Consider the following 26869-nt stretch of genomic DNA (forward strand, 5'->3'; position numbering starts at 1 on the left):
GAGATGGCCTCTAGTTAGGATTGTTTGTGACAACCTCAGCTTAGGAGGTTATCCATGATGAACTTCCATGCAATACAGCACTACCTTAGAAGTACCCGCACCAAAGGGGTCACCATTTTGGTTCTTATATCTCTCTTATCAGAGAGGCAGAATTTTTGGTAGAATTATCTAGTGGACTTTTATTCAGCATCACGTTTAGGAGGAAAGAATAATATCAACTCCATCACAAAGCTGTCAGAAGACTTAGCAGGAATTTAGAACCTTCTCTGATCCCCACAATATGATGGTGACAACTCCAGCTGCTGCTACTGGCCAGAAACTAATCTAGCTTTTAATAATCATTTTTTGAAGGGATTCAGTTTTCAAAAATAATTTATTCAAATATTTTGTGCCAAAATAATTCTAAAAAGTATTAGCTTCTATTAGTTACCCCCAAGCAAATATGCATGTAACCATATGAACACAACTATTACTTCATAGTTTTTTTATTATAGACTTTTTTTATCCACATGAATGTTAAAGAAACTACAACAGAGTTAAATACCATTTTTGATAGCGTGATTATATTCTTAATTACACTCAATATTAAATTGTAAAATATTTCCAGAGGAATACAATCTTCATTCATACAGCAGGCAAAATACCAGAGAGGAAGGGGCCACATATTCATCTGTCCAGTTTGCTATGAAAAGCAGATTTGTATGGCTGATGCCTTCCCACCTGTCGAAATATGATCCTTGGACAAATTTTGTGTTTTCTTGCCACCAAGAATCACTTCTTCAAAAGTAAAAGACAGTCTTGTAGAGACGCTCTCTCCATGTTTGCACCACTGGAATCGCCTGGGACTGTCCGCGATCTCCCGTCCTGGTTAGCTAACAGCACTTCCACGCTCTGGGTTCAGTTGGCCTTATAAAAACACAAAGACTCAAACTTTGGTTCCACCAAAAGATGCGACAAGCATTGACTGCTCTGATTGGCTCCCCCCTCCCCCCACTAATAAACGGCTGCTAAAGTCTATTTTACATGGTTGTCCATGATGCTTCGAGGTCACTTGTCCTTGGGTTCTCCTGAACCTGATTTTCTATTTGTTTCCCAAGCCCTTTCAATTTGCAGTCTCTATGCAGGTCAGAAGTGCTCAGTGGCAGGCTGTACCTTATAAGAGAACAAGTGCATGTGGTTCTGCGCACCTGGGAGGAGACAAAAGCACAGAGTTAACAATCTGAGCGTGACTATAATTAGATAACTTTCAAACATTTAAATAATACTTAGAATACATTTAAGAGAAGACATGTTTGGTACTGTTTGGATACGTTTTTTTAAAAAAAGGGACCATGGCAGGAAGCATCTTCTTTTTTACATATGCTTGCACTTAGATTATACATATTAAACCAAATTTGAACCAAATTTGAACTGTTAAGTCAGAGTGTGCTGGTTTGCTATAGAATCCTTACATTTGGCTGGGTTCTGGGAACCCAGGATAAAATCCTGTTTATCGTTGGGCAGACATTAGACAGCTTGTGGTGAAAGGGGCGACGGAATTTCATCTTCTTGTGCCCTGTTGGCTGTGACCAAATGGCCCAGTTTACATCTATTTTCTTTGTTCTGGAATATCAGGGCAACAGTAAAAATATGATTAAAGGTCTTCTGATTCAAAATCAAAGAAACCATCTGATTGTTTATTAAATGCTTATTTATAATGGAAGATGTGACTAAGGCTAGGAACCACAGGAGACTAGATGAAATGTGGACTAGATGGCCAGGAGGGCTGGCTCGAATCCTGGTCCTTTCGGCTGCTGCCTCACTGTGAGACCACGGACACCTGATAGCACTCAAGGTAATACAGGGAAATAGTGTCGCTTTAGGTCTCAGACCCTCTCGCCACCAGCCCAGTGAGGTTAAGAAGGCAGGTTAGTGGCTTTCGACTCAAATGGAGCTGGATGGATCCTGCTCTGTCACTTGCTAGCTAAGTGACCTTCTTGAGCATCAATTTTCTCATGTATAAAATGGGGATAATAAGAGGATCTCCCTTATAGAGTTGTAAGGATCAAAAGAGATAATGCACTAAAGAATTTAGACCAGTGTCTGGCAGTTAGTGCTCAATAAATGATAGCTATTATTATTTCCATCTTGGCCAATGCATTTCTATATGAGCAGGACATTTTGCCATTATTCACTTTCCACTTTTGTAAAATGATTTAGCTCTCTGTGAAAGGCATGGGTGTTTCAACCAGTTACGGGGATGATATTTGCATAGTGCTTAATGGTGCCTGGAAGAAAAAGGAATATAGAGTAATAAATTGGTGTTAACATTATTTCATTTGTATTTGGGGTACAGTTTTCACATAGTTGACACTGGGTCTGTGCAGAAACTGGGTCACAGAATTAATAAGAGGTAAGAAGACCATCAGGAACAATTCTGGGGTTAAAAATGGTCCCAGACAAAAGCATTTAAAAATACTTTTTCAAATAATATTTACACAAATTCACAATGAAACACACATGCAGAGCAACACAATGTCTAATATAATAGGGCTTGTTTTAGGAGCGCGTTTAAAGATAAATAAAATAAAGTACACTTTATACAGCTGATAGCTAACCAAATAGAATTCATTGCCCCAAAGGGGACTATACCTAAGTTGAAGAAAGGTTTTAGATAAATTCATGGTTAAAGGGTATTTATGTAGTTATGAAAAAGTTAAGAGGATTCAGTGTACACACATAATTTTGAGGTTGATATCTTTAAGAACAAGAATTGGTCTCTTCTAATGGAATTACATGGTAGGTATCCTGGTCTAGGTGCCTTTATTTTGAGTCAACATGGAATTTCTTGTGTTCTAATGTAGGGGAGAAAGATTGGTAGAGCAGTGATATGTGGCACTCCTTGCTCAGCGTATTAAGTGGATTGCCTGTGGTTTTGAAAAGCTTCCTCCTCTTAGTAGTCACCTGGGAATCCACTGGGTGGCAAGAACATAGCATGCTACCTTAAGGGTCACTCTTGCATAAGACGTTAATGCATCAGTCCCTAATTTGGAAACCTGTGGTCACTCAGCAAGATAGAATTCGTCTCTCTCCCTTGCATAATGATTTTTATTTTGTGATCTCTCTTGGGGTAACTCCTTGCAGGTTTGGCATGTTGAGAATCAGAGACTGCCTCTAACAATATGGTTGTGATTCTCTGCTTGGCTGATTTAGCTAAGCATTTAAGTAACCACTAATCTTCTGAAAGCACCAGGGTCTACTTAGAGAAATCCCTGATGTCTGCAAGGATGGAAACAAAATCAGCAAGGAGGAAGCATTAGTTACTAAGCAGGAATCAATCTTTTTTTTGCCACCTAGTCATATGCTATGTCACTATCACAGGCGTGGTTTCTGGGCAGAGTCTTCATTTTGTGGGGGCAAGAATGACTTGTGTCTGATAAGCAGAAAAGATGAGTTGGAGAAGTAGCAGAAGTAAGAGAGTTTACTGAAGTAAGTATAAATCAAACCACACACTAATGGATGAAATTCACAAATGGAAAGTGAAAGGAGCAAGACACAAGGAAAGTGAAAGGAGCAAGACACATTCTGTATAATGTCATTTACACAAGTTCAAAAATAGGCAAAACTCATCTTTTTTGGGGTTAGGGAGTTACTGGGAGGGGACACCAGGTGGGCATGGAATCTGGGCACTGGAAACATAAGTAAATTCATTTTATGGAATTTTTCTTGACTTGTAGACATTGTTGAATGTGTGTTATACTTTAATAAAAAGGTTATTTTAAAAACCACATCCTAATATTTTCCCTGTGATTTGATAGAAATTCAAGCTATTATAGTATGGAGTTTATCATCATTAATTTGGGTTATGCTTGGCTCAATAACCAGGATATTCTGAGTTAAGAGTTTCTGGATTCTGAAATATTCTAAAAATTCTTATTTCACACTGCTGGCTCAAATCTGGTCTATCGTAATGAGAAAGAAGTCTCCCAAAGTCAACTGTAGGCTTTAAGGAAAAAACTGGAATATACAGAATGAAGTGAACTCACAGGTGCATTTGTGTATGATTTCATGGAGATGAAACTGGAATGTCTTATTATCTAAACATCTCTGTTGTAGAAACACCTGCTCACAGAGGACAGGAAGTCGATGCAGGAGGAGCAGGCAGGCACCTGATCTAAAGTTAAGAGCTCTGGAATCTCTTCCTGGCTTTTTAACATGGAACACAAAATGCTACATCTCTCTTCTCTGTGCCTTAGTTCCCCATGCAGAGAATTACGAGAAAATGTATTAATGAGAGACTTCTTTCCAGAGAGTTTTGGACTCCTGTTGAAATGCAACATAGTGATCATTATTTAAGATAAATATCGAAGATTGCCACTAATAAAGATGATGGCAAGAAGTAGAACTGTCATCTGCCAATATCATAGAGGAGGCTTGTGATATGCAGAAGAGAGGCTTGATGGAAAGAAAAGGAACCATGAGTCTGCATTATAGGGGATTCCTTTTGCCAATAAATTCTACTGAGTTGAAAATATATGTTCCAAAGGGAAGGAGCAGGAAGAATCATTCTGATGAGAATAGATCAAAGTGACAAATGGTCACCATCCTTGTTGGCCATGCATACTAACAGATGCTTCTTCTGGCACCTGAGTTTTCTCCTGATTTAGCAATTGCAGTTGTTAAATCATCCTAATGTGACGCTACTGAAACAACAATGTCCTGTTTCTTGAATTCCCTCAATTCTAATAATTATATATGTATTCTTCCATATAATCAAAATGTTGCTTTCAAAATGTTCAGGTATATTCTGAATCTAGTCTCTGAATTTCACTATTCTCCTTTCCTTGAGTCCAGAATATTTGCCCTTTAAATTGTTGCCAGGGAGTTACTTTGAATCCAGCCTCAACAGTAGAGAAACTATTGTTGGTTTGGGAAAAGAATGAATAAATATTCCTAGAGCAAAAGGGCTCAAAAGTCTGTATTGTCCGCATTGTTCATATTACCATCTGTCAGTACCTCATTGACAGTCAGATTTCAGGGAGACTTGTTGGAAGCAAAAGGGAGATGAGAAGATAAAACACAGTAAGCAGGACTCACTGGCTCTTCTGTTTCCTCTCCAAGGGAAGTTAGGATGTGAGGTAGAACCATGAAGGGCAGAAATCCTCAAGATAGAGTGAAGATCATGTCTTCAGACCAAAGAGAGAATTTCCTTTTTTTTCAGAATTTTCCACAGAATTTATAAGAGGCACTTAGCCACTCATTTAGGAAGTCCCAAACCCAGACACAAAGTTCATCAATATATTGGCTTAAATATAGGATGCACTGGACTCAGATGGGATCTCCCTTCATAAGACTTTCATGCTAATGTGCTGGAGGTGCAGTTAATGTTGGGGTTTAAGATATATTTAGGGGATTTGAATCTCTGGACTGACAATGTGATAGCCAGATCCTGAGCCTCAACAGACTCCAGCACCTACAATCTGATTTATTGGACTTACCACACTCAGCTAAGATAGAGGTGAAGAAGGACAACCACCACACCATGGAGCCTAGAGTGATTACAACTGAAAATGGGAGGATTGCATCCAGCATCCAGGTGGAATCTGAGCCTCCTCTTGACATAAAGGTGCAATGGACACAACCAATCCAGTGTCCACATAGAAGAGGTGGCATTGGATTGGGAAAAGTGGACATAATGGACAAAGGGTATGGGGAAAGGCAGGAAGAGATGAAAGGTGGAGGCGTCTTCGGGACATGGAGCTGCCCTGGATGGTGCTTCAGAGGTAATCACCGGACATTGTAAATCCTCACAGGGCCTACATGATGGAATAGAGGAGAGTATGGGCCATGATGTGAACCAATGTATATGAGGTGCAGAGGTGCCCAAAGATGTACTTACCAAATCCAATGGATGTGTCATGATGATGGGAACGAGTGTTGTTGGGGGGGGGGGAGAGGGGGGGTGGGGGGGTGGGGTTGAATGGGACCTCACATATATATTTTTAATGTAATATTATTACAAAGTCAATAAAAAATAAAAAAATTAAAAAAAAATAAATAAATAAATATAGGATGCAACTTTACCAATCCCTCGGGCTATTTCAAATATATCAATTAAGAACATGACTGAGCAATAACAATTCAGAGTTAAGAAAATCTCTGTCCTCCAGCAATCTCACCTTTTAGCTTTTGCTGAGATGGGCACCAAGCTTTTCTTTCCTGATCAAGCTTGCTGCATAGGGGATCTGTAAGATAAAAAACAAGGGGAAGAAAATACACCCAGGGAAGTGAAAAGGGGAGACAGATGTGTACTGTAGACCCTTCATCAAACCTAACAATTGGAATGTCAGTGGAGCTTCCTGAAAAGGGCCTGATATAAAGCTCATCAGGACAGAACAGATGACTACATCGAACTTTTACTACAGCTTCCTGGGGATGCTATGTGATGCTTCATTAAAAAGGGTTTTTTAAAAAATTGTAGTATATGGTATTACTATTTTTTATTTGGCTATGAAGCAAGTTATGATGTTAATGGTTATGTCCAAGGTCACAAAACTAGAATGTCATTACTAGCTAGTTCAATGTTATCTCTCATTTTATTAGAGTGACTTCTTCATTAAAGTTGCTATCATCATAAATCACAAATAAGACTAACTAAACTCAAACTGTTATTCCGGGTAATTTCCCAATAACTAAAAAGAAGCATCAGAAATAATTACACTGATTAGAAAATATGACCCTTGAGGATTCTACCTGGATAGACTTGAAAAGTACTTTTGAATACTAGGGATTTGAGTGAAAGCCTATCATAGGTGATAAGCTACTTTTCATTAGAAAACCAAATGCTTGAAATTGGGCTACCTGCATTATTTAGATGTGCCTCTCCACTAATCCCAGGTATGGTACTCATTATTACACACCATGTCATCAGTACAGGGTTAAACACAACACTGTAAAGATTTGAATCTATTTTACATTTAGAGAAATAAATATTCATCCTCCTAGAATGTAACATGAAATTTGGCTGTTGTGTAAAAACCATAAGGGAAATAAAATTATTTCATTACAATTAAGAAATGTTTGTGAACACTGTTGAATGCACCCCCCACATTCCCGGCATATTATGTCTTGTCCTCCTGGCCACCAGTCCATAAATATGAACCATTATGAATGGGAAGGAGCTAAAACTCTACAATGATGCCAGTGACTAAGATGAGCTGGACCATAATAATAATCTTTTACCATAATAATCCATCAGTGAAATCAAACAATCTTTTTAATGGGGAAAAGAGGGAGAAGACTAAAAGAACTCCCTCACTATTCTGATATATACTCATAAAATGATGTATCTGACAGGCACGTATCTGATAAAGGTTATAGATTGCAGCACTGAAATGAATAATTCATTTAGTAATATAAAAAGTTCAGTGTCCTAATCTCATATTTTAGAACATGGGTGATCAGCTAGATAGCTATGACAAGAACAGTTACACAGGGACCTACTTTAACTTTCCCATCTTTTCACTCTAGATTACACTACACCTATTAACACATGCTCTTGAATCTTGGTTTTCATGATGGAGTATGCTTTAATTTGCCAAAGCACATGGCTCACCTCCGTCTTGGGAATGCATGATAAAACAGAGCCTTGGATGGAATTCTAGTATGGAAGGTAACAAGTGGAAAACAACGTAAATTTTGGTCACCAGGAGTTACCAGTATAAAGCGCTTGTGCCACTCTCACATTTACAAAGATTTCTCAACATCAAGATTAGATGCAACAAAAATTTAGTAAGTGTCTGTTCTGTGCAAGACACTACATGAGATAAGGTTGGATAAATTAACATCACCATGGGCTAGCTCATCAAAGCCAGTAAACTACTCTTCCTAACCCAAAGAAAAACTGCCTAAGGGTGCACTACTCTCAGATCCAGACAGAATGCTTTATTTTTTGATTTCAGAAACAATAATGTAGCTTTTCATTAAGGTGGGAAGCTGAAATGAAAAGGAAAAAAGGACTAGGGCAGGAGCTTTTCCAAATAAATTCATTTGATCCCCAAAACTCCAGACTGGATTTAAATCTGTGCAGAATTATCTCCAATCAAACATTGATTGCTGTGTTTATTTCCTTAGAAAATGGATAAAACCAAATAACAGCAACAAAAGCAAAAAAGCAAAAAGTTGTTAACTGCAAATAATGTATTTTTAATTCTAAGTTCTAAATCGTGCATGATAATGAATATATTAATACATGGCCCAGTTTTTCATGCAAACATCTCCATTTCAATGATTCTAAGATGGGCTTTTTTTCCCCTCATATTTTAACATCTCTGAAATTGGATCTCTTATCACTGACAGTAACTTAGAATAATAGTAGGAAGTTTTTTTCCTATGACATCAAATAATGGTGCCTCTGACAATGGTTTTCAGATTTGATGAAATTAAATATGGATTTACAGAGACCTCAACAAATACTGTTCAATTCAGGAGCTCAGGATTTTGAAGGCTCCATTTAAGCAAATTATTCCATGTAAACCTCCTACAATAGGACTTACAAAAGCTTTCTTTTCATTTTGCCAAGATTGGAAATCACCAAGATTGGCTTGGGCAAAAAATGTGAAGAATTATATAATGATTAAATTACCCCATTGATTCTAGTAGATCAAGAGTATTGGGGTTGTCCTTTTATTTGAACCCATAATTAGCACTATACTTGAAAAACATATATCCCAGAGCCTTAGACCTTTAGTCTGCTTATATACCAGTTCAGCCCTGAATTTCAGAAGAGTTGCAACACCTACTCTCCAGTTCATTGGACTCATCAAGGACAACTAACAAGGAGCTGATGATGGACAATGCTCATTCCAAGGAACAGAGAGTGTCTGCAACCACATGCAAGATAGCTCCCTCCATTTGTGCCATGGGATCTAAGCCCCTTCTCAATTAGCAGAGTGGGTATCACCATCCCCAAATCCTCAAGATTGGGGAATGAACAATGAACTAAAGCAGATTTATTATTATATTACTATAGATGTATCTGAGCAATTGAAGAATTCTTATCATTGATGTAAAGGCAGGGGCCACCAGAGATTCTGAGGGATGGGAGAGAGAAGAATAGGTATAATATGGGGGCATTTTTGGAACATTGGATTTGTCCTGCATCACATTGCAGTGATGGATACAGGCCATTGTATATTTTGTCATAACTTATACAAACTTATGCAGGTCAAAGTGTAAACTATAAAATGTAGTCCATGGTTAGTAGCAATGCTTCAATATGGGTTCATCAAATTGTAACAAATGTACCACACTAATGAAGGGTGTTGTTAATGTGGGAAAGTGTGGGAGTGGGAAGGAGTGGGGCATATGGGAATCCCTTATATATTTTATGTAACATTTATGTAATCAAAAGTTTCTTTAAAAATAAAAAAATTTAAAAAGAGTATTGGGGTCTTATCAAAGAAATCTTCCCAGTTTGTGGCAAGAAAAAGTCAGCCTGAGCTCAGTCATTCAGGTGAGTCAACATCTCAAAAGAAAAAAGATAAGAAGAGGGCCTACACAGCCAAGGAACAACTGACTGCACTGTCAAGATACATCATAGTAGATCAGTAATTTGAAAAAGATGCACTAAGCCAAAGTCTCTCTCCTGCTGGAGAATCTTAAGGCAGCTTCCATGGAAACTCAGATTTGCATCAAATCACCTGACTTGGCCAGACCTCCTTTTGATGTATATTTAGCCCCCAAACCAACATCCTCTAGTAGCCCAGGATCTTTTTCTAAAAATATAATGCAAAAGAATAACTGTTCTATCAAATTTTTTAAAAAGATGTAAAATACATTTTAAAACTCTGGGTTAAGACAGTAGAAATCTGGGCAAGTTCCCATCCTAATGAATACTGGAAGACCTCCAAGAAAAGACCATATCACTGCAGAGTTGTGCCTTTGCCAAGGAGTGCTCCTCAAATGACCAGGAAGACGTGGCGCTCCTTTCCCTGCGAGGAAGCACCGCACTCCGCCATCAGGAAGTTGTAAACTGCTTTTTTACAAGTCCACAGTGAGTGAAACGTTAGTACTAAATCTATTGACTGAACATTATTTTAATTGAGGCTTTTAATGAAGAACTTTGAGACCAGTTCCCCCTGGCTGTGTGTGACTGCAGAGTTCTGGAAAAACAGCAGAGGGCACTTCAAGACTGGCACATGTCCTCAACGTACCAGCCTTGCAGTGGTGACCCAGCCAGTTCAAAGGATGTGAATCTGGTTTAGACATTTTATCATGGGCTCTGTTTTGCATTTCCACAATGTCCTTCAAGAACTATGAGTTAGAAAGAGCATGTTTTTCAAAAAACCTACAGTGGTAGCTCATATAAGTGCTTAAAAATTGTTGCCAAATAAGCAGTTTTTAAAAAAGGCTATCAAGGAATCATAATAGTGTTAGGTCACATTGCAAATTATTATATTGGTTGTTCACTGAAAAAAATATCTTTAGCTTTTTCTTAACCTTAGGAATGATGGTTTTTGTTTTTAAAATTGAACAAATTTCTCCTAGAATCACAATTCACTTGTAAATGAGAAGTCCTTTGCTCTTTATTACACTAAACACTAACAGTTTCATGTGATTGTTAAATTTTAAAACTTTTGTATTTACTTCAAGTAGGAGGAGTATATTTCTTTGCTTGCAGAAATAAATCTGGTTTAAAAATTGAAAATGTTTAAATGAAAACCCAGGGTAGGGGTGGAAGACTAACACAATCTACGCTAAGTACTATACAACCTAAATTTTAAAATATTTTTTTTAAAGTTAGCTTGTGGCCATGTATAAATGTTAAATAAATTAATTCTGTGTATACTTAAACCTTACATTGAGATAAATGCATTATCATTTATAAGTGCACAGAGAGAGTCAATCATTTGACTCTATAGCCACCACAACTTTGCATTTAACAAACTGGAAAAAGAAGCAATGTTGCAGAAATTACAGTCAGCAGAGAATCTAAAAAATGCAGGAGCCAAAGAAATTCATAAGTTTTCTTTCCACTGCAATGGTACCCAAGATGCTTTCCATATAAGTGTTTTGAATATGAACACTGTGTAACAACACAGGATAAATGCATTGTGGGTCTGTGGGAGTCATTACCGAATGTGATGATTTTAATATGTTTGAATTCTCCATGACTGCAGGATAGGATGAGTTTTATTTCATATTAAGGGAAAATGCCTATTCTGTAATATATGCTCTGTAAACTTTAAATATAAAATAATTTTGAGTGAATTGTTCTGTTCTCAGGAGCAAGGCTTGCAGCCATCTTTACTGATAAATTAGATCATTAAACCAGAAATACAAGGAAAGCCAATCATGGCGATACATAGAAACTTCTTGACAATCTTTACACCCTTCAGGTACTTTTAGGAGATTTATCAAGATGAATAAGGGGCTAAATAAATTTCTGTTCGAGTAATCTTGCTGTTAAAACCTGCTGCTTCAATTCTTAAGCAGATAGCTTAATGTGATCACAAGTTCTTCCTGCCCCAAATCATCTCCAGCCACCTGGGTTTAAGAAGTCCCGCTATTAGAGGCATTACTTTGAGAAGAGGCATGCTATTAAATTGATTACTCATATTGCAGAGCATTTCATGGCTTACATATGCATTTCAGTTCACTCTTCACTAGTTCCTTTCAATACCACTACCACAGCGCTGGGCTAACTGTACAACAGCTCCCTTTGGAATGAGGAACTGTGAGGGTTGGAACCTGAACCCAAGTTTGCAGACCCTAAATAAGAGCACAGGAATTGGGTCAGGTGATCACACTCAGAGATTTAGGGCACACATGAGTGGGGACTCAGTCAATAAACTAACCAGCTATTTGACACTGTGCTAGGTGCTGGAGGCAGCATGAAAAATCCTGGGCATCTCATGGTGGGGACACAAAACAGGAAGAAAAGGGAGGGAAAAATCATACCTACTTTCCCATTTTTCATGTTGCCAGCCTGGGTGCACCTTTGCTGATTTCAGGAATTATATGGTAACTACAGGGCTGGGGGAGTATTCTAACTTTTCCCAGAGTATTTAATTTGCTACTAGAGGGTAATTTACTATCAAGAGGAATGTGAATTAATAACACTTGGCTAGATAGGTGAATATATTATGATAAAATATTTTGCAATATAGTATAATAAAAACATTTAGTAATACTAATTTGCATCTTCCCTGTACCGAATATTTCAAAAGGCTTGAGATATTTTTTCCTCTAACAACACTATCTGCTTATTACCTGGATGCAATATCATTTCCTCTTTTACATATGAGGAGACCAAATGTCAAAGAAAACGAAGACATTAAGATGGCATAACTGGGAAGCGGACTTGGCCCAGTGGTTGGGGTGTCCGTCTACCACATGGGACGTCTGCGATTCAAACCCCGGGCCTCATTGACCCATGTGGAACTGGCCCATGTTCAGTGCTGATGTGCACAAGGAGTGCCCTGCCACGCAGGGGTGTCCCTGCGTAGGGGAGCCCCACGCGCAAGGACTGTGCCCTGTAAGGGGAGCTGCCCAGTGTGAAAGGAAGTGCAGCCTGCCCAGGAATGGTGCCACACACACGGAGAACTGACACAACAAGATGATGCAACAAAAAGAAACAGATTCCCGTGCTGCTGACAACAACAGAAGTGGACAAAAGAAGACGACGCCAGGGAGGGTGGGTGAGGTGGGGGGAAAGGGGAGATAAATAAATCTTTAAAAAAAAAAAAAAGATGGCATAACTAGCATTAAATAGGGGCACTGAGAATATTTAGCTTCCTTTCCCAAAGGCCATTTTGCTATAGTTATTGCCATCCCGAAATGACCATTTTTTTGTTGCATGGATGGTGATTTTTAAGAGCCTGAATACAATGCCCTGTGTAAAATAAGGAAGGTCTTAAAATTCTGCATGTCCTTCCCACTCCTCTTATATTAAAAGTTTTCCTTTGGATAAAGAAAATCGCAAGTATATTCACAGCAAGTAATATGTAGCTCTACTATCTAGGTATAGAATGCTAAGACTAAGTACTGTAGATACACTTTTTTAAACTTCTGCAGAGGATGTGTCATCAATCGAAGAAGAAAATCTTTCTGCTCCCCCAGAGAATTCAGGTGCAAAGAAAACTCACAAACAAAACCAGAACAAGAAGAAAGAGCCTGTTTATAAAGGGCATCTTCTCTACTGGTTTTCAGAGCTGAGTGGTTAATGCAAACTTGAGACCCAGGAAAACCTCAGTGGGGGTGTGAGCGTTCAACGTGGCACGTTCCACAAAGCCCCAAGAAGAGGGAAGCTACGCCATGAAAAAACAAGATTGCTTCAAAAATTACTCTCAGGAAACCCCATGAATTTGAACACGAGTTCTTTGATGCAGAAAGGAAACATCAGTAACCACCTTCCTTAAATAATCCTGCCAGGAAACTGGATACCTGGTCGTTTGGGCAGCACGGGCAGTCGTGTGCGTGGGCACAGACACGCATGTCATGGCAGGCAGAGCCCGGGCCAGCCCGAGGCCAAGCACCCAAACGAGCACCGCTGAGGACCGGTCTATGTCCTTGTACAGGTGACTGACAATGTTTTATAATGATTGAGCAGAAATTACTTTCCCCACTCTTCTAACGGAAACGAGGAAGCTTGGGAGATGGGTTTAAAAGCACCAAGGAACACCAGATGAACCTGCAAACCGGACAAAGGGCAAGGGATTCAGGGAAGAAATCCACATATCTTTATCAGACATCTTCCTGATAGAGCTTAGCCAGTATCCACTTTGAGAAATGGTTAGGATACTGTGAGCAACACTCTTCATTTGGAAATAATTCATGTTTTTCATTATGCTTGGATGAACGTGATTGATTAATTGCGTTTATACTAAGATGAAGTGACAGTGGAGGGCTCAGCTCAGATCTGGGTTGAAAGAAGGGAGAAAGCAAATGCCCTTCCCTGGGCTCCTAGTCTATCCCAGCACTGACTGAGAAGTTTACACAGTGGAAGAAAATGCAGGTACCTCTGGCTCGCCACAGAGACAATTTACACATCTGTCTATTAACACATGGTAGGTAGTTACATTGAGAGGAAATAAACCGACACATCTGTTTATCCTATGTCTAAGTAAATCTCTTGGTAATTAGCATCTAAACCAGCAGAGAGGCAAGTGGACCAAAGGATTTCACAGCAAAAAAAGGAACCGTTTCATATATATTGCATGGTTTAAAACAAACCAAACTGAGTTGCATTTATTTTAAAGTAGAAATGCATCTTACAATTTGTAATTGTTGCACCATTTCTTCTCGGTAGGCTAGCTCCCTTTTCATCTGATCCTGAAAATTGTCTGGTAGGAGAGAGGAATAGAGAAAGAAATTAATTAAGATGCAAAATCTACCTTTAGTATATTTGTAAAAATAGTACCGGAAGTCTCTAAGACAACCTCTCCCCTTTTTTGTGTGTGTGCCGGGGGGAGGGAAAGGGGGGGGCGGCGGGTTAAGTAAATAATACGGTTGCTTGAAGAAATTTTTTCAAGACTCCGTAATTTAACCAGAATGATAGTAAATATTGAGAGGGTATGGTCTATATCTTATATTTCACAGTATTTCAGCCCATTTACTGTAAACCCTTGCATTTAATAATTACTTGGTAATATGTGCTCTCACTTTTGCACACTTGTGAAATTCTGCTGTGTTCACAAGTCCAATGCAAGTGAGCGGGTGAACCTCAAAGGAAAGGCTGACCTCGCATATGTGATGCTTTCTTGATGGATAAGACGTGGGCCTGTGAAATACGCCTGCTTGGTGCCGCACAGCTCCTCATTCCCTGTGAGAGCGCAGGCTGGCCTGACTGCCTCCCAGCAAACCCGCTCGCCCCGCATCCACTTTATTCATGGTCTTCCTTGGGCATAGCTCGTTTCCACACCTCACTCTGAGAGGTGGGGGGGGGGGGGCAACTGAAGAGATATTGCCATTCAACACATGGATCATTTTTTATTGCATTTAAGGAACGAAATTCCTCCAAATAGGTTTCCTCGCGGTGCATCTTGTCCGGGTGATTTTTTTCAACTGGGGCCTGGCCAACGGGCTTTTCTCTTTAAATGTGAAATCAGCCTGCTCTCATGTCGAACATGTGGTTGGTGGGGCAGCTGCATGAAGGCACCAGAAACTTGGTGGTCATCTTTTCCTCTCCAATTCCTTTCCTCTCTAGAGTCACCTGGTGTGTGGGTCCTGCGCAGGCCGCCTCCGGCCCTCCTCTCTTTGCCATTGTTACCATTTATCGACAGGCTACCTGGCCTCCAGTCCTCCCCCTTCAAATCCCTTTCGCTCCTCTGATTCAAGCTCACAGATGGCTGCCCATAGCTTTCAAGATACTAAATCCTTTACCACCCATAAAGTTCTAACTACTTAGAGATGAACACATTGTTCTTTTTAGTTTTTCAACTTCTACCCTGCTTTACTGCTTATTTCCCCAACTCCAAGCACGTATTGTAATTTTTTAAAATTTTTATATAAAAAAGAACCACACCCTACCCTCACCTCTGAATTTGATGTGAGAGGCCCTGCACCAGTGGGCCAGGGAGGAGCCCGCAGATGCTTGGGGCATTACGGCGGAGGAAATGCTTGAGCAGAGACCAGGAAGACGGCGTTCCACGCGCAGACGCGGTGGGAGCGGCGAGGGGCAAGGGGCTCTGTGGACTCTACAGGCGATGCAGAGGGAAGCGGCCTCCTCTCCTGCTACCCCCTCACCCCTGCCACCTCCCAAAAGGCTTCAAACACGCATTATACTCCCAGACTCAGGCCTTTGGCCCTGCTGAGTTCTCTGACTGAGTGGTCTGACCTTTTGAGCAAAACACCTTTCTCTCCTTTGAAGTCCATTTCAAATGCTGCCTCTTTGGGAAAGTCCTCTCCAATTCCCCCACCCACTCTGGCCAGACTCAGCCACCCTTCTTTTGTGCCTCCACAGCACCCTGTCCATACTTCTATTAATACATTCATAACGCTGTTCCATGATCATACATCTGTCTCCCAGCTAAACAGAGAATTCTCCGAGGGCAGAAAGCGACGTGATGAGATTTTTTTATGTTTCCACGGCACACCACAGTTTTGGCACACAGCAGGGACAGTTGAAAGAACGAGGAGAGAGAGCACACAGGCATCTACCAGAAGGCTTGGGTTCTGCCATCGACAGTAACTTCCCCACGCTGGCGCCTCAGAGCTTTATCGGAAACAAGGGTGTGGAATGATGTGTCCTTTAAGGTTTTTTCTGGTCCTAGTGTTCTTAGATTTGATGTCAAGGTAAGCCGTGTTGGCTGGGTGCCAAGCATGCGGTTCTGTCTTTCCTGTGCTGGGGAAGGGAGAGCGGGTGATTTCCATTTACAGTGGTAAAGAATGGGGGGTGATGTGCTGTGTGAGGAGCTGGCACCCACCCTGCCACCTCAGGAGGCTCGGAGGTGAGGGGATGTCAATGCTGGCCCCGGGCAAAGGGGCTGTGGCCCTCAGGACACTGCCCTGGTTCCCATGCCGTTGGTCCCACGGCCGGGCCTGGCCTCTGGGAATATCAGTGGGTGTTCAGGACCCAAGAGCACATCCCCAGCAGGCCCCTCTCTGTGAAGGAGAGAACTTTCCTCAGGCAGTGCATAGGTTCCTCTTTCCCTCTAGGGTTCCAAGGTGCCCTCTGACCAGGGTGGATTCAGAACAAGGGCTCTCTGAAGCTGACCTGGCTGGGATACCTCACTTGGATTCCAGAAGTTTCTGATTTTGGAGGAGAAAACATCTAAGAGCAAACAGAATGCAATGGCAAATACTAGCCCTCAGTTAGTTCATGCTTGTTGCTCTAAGATGGCACACTTAATATAATCCTTAAATTAAAACATAAAAAAGAAGCCATTAAAATATTAGAAAAAAATGGTGAATATTTTATAAGCTTGCAGTGGGGCCTTAAGGGCAAAAACAGAAAAGGAAAAGATTGCTAGATCTAATTAGACAAAAATTAAAAATTTTGGCATGACAAAGATCTACAAAGTTCCCAATACACAAAACATAATAGTCAACTTGTAAAGGCAAGTGATATAAGAAAAGAACATTTGCAACACACTTGACAAAGAATTAATATTTTAGTATATAAAAAGTTCATAAAAATCAATAAGAAAATGAAGACAACAAAAGAAATATGAGAAAAGAATTTAAATGGACAGTCACAAAACATACAAATGGGTGATAAATACAGGAAAAGTTTTCAACATTGTTTGCAGTGAAAGAAAAGGAAATGAGAAAGCATTTTTTCCATTTCAGTTAGTAAAGATTAAAAGAAAAGAGTCATGGTGTTCCAAGGTTAGTAGTGAAAATTAGCACACCCATTTTGGAAAATATCTTGAAAATCATGTATTAAAAGTTTTAAAAATCCTTTAATGCAGTAATTCTTCCTTTAGAGAAGTTTATTCTAAGGAAATATTCATAGATGTATGCAACAATTTACTTACAATCATATTCCATCACTTCAAACTTGGATAAACTTTAATGTTTAACATAAGAGTACATTCATAGAAGTTCTGTAGTAATGCAAAGAGGCTCACAAGCTAATCAAGCTAATGTTAAGTGAAAAAAAGGAGGGTAAAAAATACTGTGTATAAAATGATTTCATTTTGTTAAGAAAAAGGATTTAGTATGCACTAAAAAAGATGAAACTCCAAAATAATAACAACATTGATTATATCTAGGCAAGGTTTTTGCTTTCTTCCTTTTGTTTTTCTATATATTGACATTTTTCTATGACAATATATATTTAACTTTTGAGCTAAAAGATTACTAATTGACAAATGAAAAAATTAAAATTTTTGCTATCTCCCAAATGTTGAAAACAATTTAATTGGAGATAAAAAATCATTAGGTGAAGTTCTCTAATAAGAATGACATACAACGCAACTTTTTTTTGGAAATGATAGAAAAAAAAGAGGTAGCAGAAAAAAGCAATGAAGTGCAACATGTCAGCCAACACAGTAGTAAGGGCTGTATCGTGCACTGCAAACTTGAACAGTTTGAAAACCTAAAAGAATTTCCAAATGGCAATAAAAAATATCCAGCCTACATTCCCAGAGCCACAGATAGGAAGTGAATGCAAATGGTACATGGGTTCGTCTCAAAGATCCTACAGATCAAACAATAAGGCTGGGCACTCCATTTGCTTATGTGGCCTTCATTTTGCTATTACCACCTTCAGACAACTACTGGGGCTTTTGGTCTCTACAGAGTTTTGGAATTCTCCCATAGCTTCTCCTCGAGATGATGCTACCAAGAAATGCAGGAAAGAAACCACTGGCCATTTATAATAATACTGACAATCGTATTTAGGTATTGTAAGGAACAAAGTCTTAAAGTGAAAAGTAGTTGTTGGTTTTTAAAAAATAGTTAATAAGTAATATTAGCAGGAATTTGGAAGAGTTATTCTTTTTAGGAATCTAAAATGATGACAGTTAAAATCCACCACCTAGGCTTTCCATAAGGCCTCAGGCATTTGTTCCACCCACTCAGCCCTTGCTTGTAATAACCGACCGGCCGCTCCACTCAATTCTCTCTCAGGCCAGGAATTTGTCATCGTACCTACAAATCCAAGGACTCACAACGAGCTCTCACTAATCTCCTTTATACAACACTTTGCAGTGATCCAATCTCATCTTTAATTGTCGGTTTTAATCTCTTCAAATATGACACAATTTATCTCAGTCATTTACTGGGCTATGTTATGTACCCGCATATGCTGGTGCTGTGTAGGCAGCACAAGAAGAACGTGCCAAGCCGCGCCCTCCTGATGTAATTACAACGCAGTGGGCAGAGGAGCGGAGCACGGGAGAGGCACACGATCAACACGGGAGGACTTCAGGAAAGAGTGCCTGCTGCGGGAGTGGGAAGGCTTCCTGGAGGTGGAATCGGAGCTGGGTCCACAATGATGAGGACCGGGGAGACAGAGGCATCCCAGACTAGCAAATCACCGTGTGCAGAGGCAAAAAGTGAGGGACAGCGCGGTCTCGGGGTTCCCTGGAGCTGAGTAGGGGGAGAGGTGGAAATAAGGCTGGAGAGGCAGGGAGGGCCAAGTGTGGAGGGTGTTGAGAGTCAGCTAGGAGTTAATTAGAGACAACAATATCCAGATGATACAACAATCTTGATGATAACAGTAGGAATCATTGTAGCTTCTAGAGCGGGAGACTTGGTGCCAAAGGTAGAGTTATAGAAACACCGAACAGTGGTAAGAAAGGATTGGAGCGGGAAAGGGAGTGAGGCCCAGGGCATGCTGCTGGGGTGACACAGGAGAGAGCAGGGGTGAGGGCTTCTCCATCCGGTCCTTTGCCCAGCAGCCCTTTAGGAGGTCCTACGCCCAGGGCTAGGCTCTCAAGTTCTAAGGACGACTGGTGGGAAGAGAGTTAAATGAATTAAAAATTATAGCAATGGGATGAATGTTATAATAAAGGAAGGTGTAGGATGTCAGGGGGAAGAGGAAGAGGAGGCAGATTTGCTAAGGAAGGTGGGAACAATGTGGCGGCAGGAATGACTTCTGGATTTTCAGGTGCAGGAATGATCAGACCTTTTTGGTAATGATGGTGGTGATGGAAGCACTACGTTGTGAACATAATTTACAACACTGAATTTACAACATTGAATGTGGCTAAAAGGGGAAATTTTAGGTTGTCTATACATTACTAGAATAAAAAATTTAAAATCGAAATGGAAAAAAGTCATAGGACTGTACAACACAGTGAACCTTAATGTAATCCATGGACAATAGTTAGCTAGTACAATTATTAAAATACTCTTTCATGAATTGAAACAAGTGTACCCCACTAATACAAGGAGTTAATAGGGCAGTATAGGGGAACTCTGTATTTTATGCATGAATTTTCTGTAAACCTACAACTTTTCTAATAAAAAACAAACAAAAGAATGATCAGAGCAGAGTCATTAGGGGAGTCTACAGTGGCAGGAGCTGGGGTCGGGGTCCCATCAAGAATGACTGTAAATGCAGAACATGTCCAAGCAGCTGTCCTGATGAAGAGAAAGCTCCTCCTCATCCTCTCCCCCAAACACCTCTTTCCACCCATTTCTCCCAGCCGTGCTGGGAGACCCTCCCTGACTGTCTTCCTCTCGCCTGTATCCTTGTCCTCTTCCTGCCCAGGGCTCATTACTGGAGACCTTATCCACCCTCAGAACCTAACCAAGAAGCCCAAGAGAGACTCAGAAATTTGGACCCAATTTTAGAAATGCTTTTCAAGAGCTCGGTGCTAATAATTTCTACCTCCTTCTCCTTCTGCTTTGTCAGCACCGGCCATTGCAGCTGACATTTACTGAACACTTATGTGTGCACAATTCACACGTATCATCTCATTTAGTGCTCTCATCCATCGACAAGATAGGAATGATCTGCCCCCTCGTACAGTTTCCAGGGTCATACAACCAGTAAGGAGCAGAGCCCAAAAGTGAGCTCTGAGCTGGTAGATCTTTGAGCCTGGGTTCCTAATTGTTGCATGCTGTAGGTTCTTAACCAAGGGCATCAGTGCTCTCAGTGAACTGGATTTTAAGTGTCATGACTGTGTGTCTCTGTCTACCTCATGGGTAAAAGCTCTGCAAAAGGCTCACAGGGATTCCTCTCTGCTTCCTTCCGATGTGGCTTTACAAAGTTTGGTTTTTCCCTTTCCATCTGAACCAATCTAAATCTATCTGCTAGCCTCACGGCCCCTCACATTTAGTTAACAAGCACATAATGTACGTTTGCTATTTTCCTCGGTGCGAAATTGACTGCTCCTCTGTGGTGTGTCTAAACCATGCATTATTCAAACTTGGGTACACACATGCCACTTCCTTGGTCAGTGGAGTAGGCTGCAGATAAAAGAAGAGGAAATTTTTTTTGTTGTTTAATTGAAGTGTTTCATATACACAGTAATAACAGAGGATTCATTTTAATTCCGATCAAAAGGATGAATGACAGGTCTGAATTGAAACTGGCCATTTGTTCTATAATATTCTAACGTTTTTGTTTTTTTTTCTTCATAGAAGCAGTTGAACATGTTGTAGGATGGAGCAATTAAACAGGGAAATTATTGTAAACCACTTAATTCCTCAAAAATGATTATTAACCAGCTTTTATTAATGGTGTAGATTATGGCTACCCTGGCTTCATGGGGAGTTAGAATGAAGGGAGATTTAGTGGGACTTGGACCTAGTCTGTGGGATTTAAAAGCCAGGACTGGCAACCTCAGCAATTAGATAAACAGCAGTTTTTGGAAAAACAAATCATTAAAAGCTATCTGCATGTAGTTGCTAGGAATTGTGCAGTCTTTCTTAAGATACAGTTTTCAAATTAGAGAGGTAACACTTATGCACATCTCAGTAGGATCTCATAGACAGGCACAGTAGATACTACTCCAAATAGTGCGGCTCCTGAGGGCTACAGAGGCCCCCAGGTCCTACAGTCATGGCAGATGGCTCAGGACTTTGGTGCCTCACCAGGGGCCCTCCTTTGGAGTTCGTGCTCCTGAGTACGACAGAGTTGAACTCAGATGTGACTTCTCTACACATGCCTCTTCTGTCCCTTTTATTGGACCTATAATTGGCGCTGGAGTTGGTAGGTGTACATCCAAGGGACTTGAATCTTTGGGCTGTCCATGTGCCAGCTGGGCCCTGAGCCTCAGTAGAGCTGCAACACCTACTGTCCAGTTCATTGGACTCACCCAGGACAGCTAACAAGGAGGTGAGGATGAGCAACCACCACACCAAGGAACCAGAGAGTCTACAACTGCAAGCAAAAAAGTCCCATCCATCAGCCTTATTGGATCGAAACCCCCTCTCAATTAGAGGTGGAGTGGGCATCACCATCACAGAATCGTCAGGACTGGGGAATAAAATATGAACTAGAGTGTACTTACTGGAATTCTACTATAGACTTATTGTGATTCTAGCAATGGAAGAAATTACATCATTGGTGTGGAGACAGTGGCCACTGGAGTTGCTGAAGGCAAGAAGAGGAAAAAAGAGGTGTAATATGGGGGCACTTTTGGGACTTGGAATTGTCCTGTATGACCCTGCAAAGACAGATACAGGACATTATATATCTTCCTATAGCCTACCAAATGGAGTGGGAGAGAGTGTAAACTACAATGTAAATTATAATCCATGTTGTATGGCAATGCTATAAAATATGTTCATCAATTGCAATGAATGTACCACACTAATGAAAGAAGTTGGTAATATGGGAAAAGTGGGAGTTAAGGGGGGTGGGGCATATGGGAATCCCCTATATTTTTAAAATGTAACATTTTATGTTATCTATGTAACTTCTAAAAAATAAATAAATAAATATATATATTTTAAAATCTCAGATCCTTTTGGAAACAACTGTTTTTTAGTTACAAAGATATTTTTCATGTGTTTCTCCTTTTCTCAAATCTAAACAAGTCATGCTATGCCTAATATAGTAGCAAAAGCTCTTGACCATCTTCCTCTCTTGGATCTTATTCCAAGCCTCAGCAGGCATTCTCTGAGTTCAAAATGCTCAAGAACCTTGAGTTCCAAATCTCCCTTGTAGGTACTGAGAGACCATGAACTTGGCAGACCCTGTTGTTCTTTGTGGTCAGGACTCTGCTCCATCATGTCGTTGTGTTTTCGTTTCTGCTCCAGCTAAGTGTTCTGGTGGAGCTCAGCTTGACACATCAGCAGGACCCTGGTACTATTCACAAAATGCTACCCAAGGGGACAGGTCTTGCAGTTGTGCTGAAAATTCCATTTGAGAAGCCCCAGTGAATGCAAACCTTCATGTTCATATGATTCAAATTGTCTCAATTACTAAAAACTCTTCCAGATGCTGGTCTGTGACTCTGGCACAGGAATTGTTAACTGGAGTTTTGTGATGCCAAGGGGCATGTTTGACATTCTGCAAAAGTGTTCTGGAGAAAATTAATTTTAAATTTATATGATATAAAATATAAGCTTACACACTATTTTCTTTCCCATTTTCCATTTTCTGAAGAAGAGAATTTATAGACTAAATGAACGAAACTCCAGAAAATCTGAAAATCACCACTGTGATAGATTTGTCCAAATGTGACCCAGACCAGAACAGCTAAATTTTGGAATTCTGGGCATCTCCCGTGAAATCTCCCTGAAATTCCTAGATTCTGGAAGTAAAACCAATAGTTTTTAGGCCTCAATGTCTGCCCCCGCCCAATTTGAAATGGCATTTTAACATTAAATATGAGTGGAGAATAAAAAAATACTAAAATGATACCAATGTCAAATAATAGGTTTATGTACATTGAACTGTTAAGTTTTAAATCCTCATAATTATACAAATTATAAGCACCAGGCAGCTGTTTGGCAGTAGCCAAGAATAACAGCTAATTTTTCTTTATTTTCTTTTACTTTAGAGACTAAAAATACCCGAGCAATTATTTTGTTTTAAATATATGTTATCCAACTATATCTAATATTTAAATACATGTATATTTTAATTGTATATTTACAAACATATTTAAAATGCATACAATACATATACACAGACATACACATACCAATAAAACAAATACTAAAAGGCTCTTTTAGGAATTTTTTTCTGTGAGTCAATGCAAAACAGAGATGATAGTTTAAAAGCTCCAAATATTTAAACAGAGATGCCAGGAAGCCCATGTGGGGCTTTGCACAACTTCTTAATACTTAGAATCATATTCTCAAACCCAATCATAGAACTGTCATCAAATATCACAAGTGCAATGGAATAAAAGTGGTTTCTTACTGAATACTGGAAAAGATGTGCTTCCTTTTAATACTTGAAATTCTTGTTCTAGTCGTCTCCGTAAATCTATTTGTTCAAATAAAACCTTCTGAAGTTCTTCTAATAAAGAAAAAAAGAGGAGTCATTTTACTAATCTTTACAAATAACTCTCCAGAGAACTGTTATATATGGCAATTTATTATTATAAGACAAAATATTTTACCAGTTTAAAAAGTGTTGCATAGATGTAGGATAGATTTTGTGCAGAAATCCATGAATATAAATCAATGTAATATATTATTTTAAAGTATTATATTACATTGTCACGTATTGATTGATATGTATGCATTAATCTCAATTATATCCACCCAATGGTCCATATATTATTCATATGTTGCTTGTCAAGCTTAAAATATGGTGCAGAACAAAAATATCCTCCTATTATCTCCGTTGTCTTTTAAACCTCAGAGGAATCTACAGAATTAAAACTTTTCTTTACCTTTCCCCATATTTTCTACATCCTTTTTGAGTGAATTAGGTGAGTTGGTTTCTTGTGTGTGTTCACCTTTAAAAAGGGAGGGAAAATATTAGTTTTGTGTAGGCTGCTTTCAGAAAGTTTTTATTTTCTTTTAATATCTACAAAAGATAACTCGAAATTAGAAGTTTTCAGGATCAAATGGTGTCCTCATTTAGTGTATGATTTCCCTGAAACCGTGGAGCAGAGTTACAGCAAATGCTAGCTCCCCCCAGATCCTTTGCTACCACCCATCCTTTAGAACGGAGGTAACTGCTAGAATGGGCCAAGGAGGTGCCTGGACCATCAAGATTTTTGGTAGAAACTGATCAGAGCCCATCCTTCTTGAAACAAGGAGCCTGGTTTCAACTGGAAGGCCCTCAAGACTATGGAAACAGAAGCCTCCCTGCCCGTTGGGTGGCCCAAATTTGGGGCACTGAAAACAAAGTAGAGGGAAGCCTTAGTTGTCCTTATGAGAGAATGTATGAGCCTGGAGGGGTTTCCTAATCATTAATAGTTTAATTAAAAAAAAAAAAATCAACCTAAGACATAGGTGTAAAATGATGGCTTACTTTCAACAAATGAAAACTATATCGTGGATAAAGGTTAGAGTGTAGTTCTTACTTATTCTACTTATGTGCTAACTAGAATTAGATCACAAGCTAAGAAAATGCATTTATTGCAGTCATACATTGAGTCTACTTAACCCAGAAAATCTAAATAAACTGAAGAAGTCTAAACATTCAGTTAGTGAGATTTTCCCCCGAAATTTCAACCTATTTGCAACTATCCTCATAATTTAATTAAACTTTCCATTTTCATCTGAATAGGTGTGGTAGTACAAGGTGCTCTGAGAAGGCTTCAGGGATCCTCCTGTCCCCCCACCTGTTAGAGGCCTCCTCTGTGTGCACAGAGCATCTTGCACATGCCTGGGTCTCCGTGCCACTGGTGCCCTCCCCTTCCTCACCACCAGGCTGTGTGCTGCCTGAAGGCAGGGGCTCTGTCTTTCCTGCATGGCCAGCGCCTCGCACAGCACTGGACGCATAATAGGCACTCGATAAAGTGTCTTGAGTTGTTATTGAAAGGGACCCCAAGAGGTGGTAAGTTCTAAATTATAGCACAAGTCAGAATTAATCATTTCAATTCTCTCCTCACTCTTCATTCATTTCCCTTAACAAGAAATGGAATGTAATGGCCCCGGGCACTTGTAGGAATACTGGGAGATTTCATTGTCAAGATAAAATGTTCTGCAAAAAACGAAATGAAGTTTCTCCCCATAGTAGTGACCTACGGTATCAAGCGTGGACAGACAAGAAAATCCTCAATGTCATATTATAAATTGCTGTTCTGCATTCCACTTGGTGACTTTCAGGAGGATGTGTGCAGAGGTGTATATATCCCAAGAACATATGCATAGTTAGGGAAGGCGCCTCCCCTGACTCCCCATCATTAGGACAATAATAGCCTTGGCATCCCTGAGTTCCTTAATGACAGGCATTTTCTCTAATATCTAGATCGAATTTGCACAGCCTTATTCCCTTTCTCATCATGGAAGTGACCCCCTCTTTAGGCATAGGGGTACTCCTGAACCTAAATACCTTGGCTTGCTTCTTCACATGATAAGAAAATAATGAGGAAATATCTGTGAAGCATTTTAAATATAGACCACAATATAATTCCTAAAGTGTTATTATCTAAAGGAAGCGTATCATGAAGGTTAATAACAAGTCACAAATGTGTAAACCAAAAAAAAATAAGGTATTTTAAAATAAAGACAAATGCGTATTATTTCCAGTTTTGCCTAGGCTTCCTCGAGTCCCTGTTAACCAGTTAAGTGTGTAGAAGTGTCATACTCACACGCAATATTGAATCTGATAGAGAAGAAACGCGCCCCACATATCCCTACCTCTATTTACAGGGGGTAAAGAGATTGTAAATTTCTACAACTTTCTCTGCAGCTGTGGTTTGTTTGTTTCACATTTTTGACCAGATTTTTTTTAATTCGTTAGTATATTTTGTGGACTGCATATCTTATATTACATTTCAGTTAGATAATTAAATTTAACAATTAAAATATGATAGGTAAAAGTGGCCTAATTTTCCATTTCGCAATTAGTGGCTTTACCTGGATATGAAACCACTAAACCAGGGTTCTTTCTTAACCTTTTTTGTTCCACGGACCCCTTTGCCAAGACAGGTAAAAACCACAGACCCCTTACTAAATCCTCACTATACTGAGTATTATTTAATAAATATGTCACACCTACACCAACATATCTCCACAGGAATAATGTTTTTTTAAAAATTTCAATTCAAGCTCACTACCCCCTTGTTAAGAACCTTTGCACTAAACAAACAACTAGCAAATGGAAACTAGCTTAACTATGGGCAAATCTACGGATGGCATTAATAGTAAGTATTTCTGTTCATCAGCTTTGTGGAGATTTTTTCGTATTTTGCAACAGTGTCTTTTTTCACACATACTTTACTGCAACTTCCGTGGTAAAATCTGCCGACTTGGAGTTTAGAGATTCAAATGTCTCACAAAGAGATTTTAAAAATGGTTAAATGTTAATAAACAAGGAACACGGAAGCTTCAGCTGCCTTTTGTGTAGCTTTTACTG

General features: G+C 39.6%; 1 protein-coding gene across 1 annotated transcript in view; it reads right to left on the reverse strand.

The window, feature by feature from the left end:
- Positions 1-354: 354 nt before the first annotated feature.
- Positions 355-26869, reverse strand: part of SKOR2 (SKI family transcriptional corepressor 2) — a 42350-nt gene continuing 15835 nt past the window's right edge. The window contains 5 exon segments of the mRNA XM_058277235.1: positions 355-1187; positions 6159-6224; positions 14257-14324; positions 23753-23851; positions 24231-24296. Coding sequence (XP_058133218.1) covers positions 6162-6224; positions 14257-14324; positions 23753-23851; positions 24231-24296 — 296 coding nt within the window. The 3' untranslated portion in view covers positions 355-1187; positions 6159-6161.

This window comes from Dasypus novemcinctus, chromosome 16 (genome assembly GCF_030445035.2).
Source record: "Dasypus novemcinctus isolate mDasNov1 chromosome 16, mDasNov1.1.hap2, whole genome shotgun sequence".
Classification (NCBI taxonomy): Eukaryota; Metazoa; Chordata; class Mammalia; order Cingulata; family Dasypodidae; genus Dasypus; species Dasypus novemcinctus.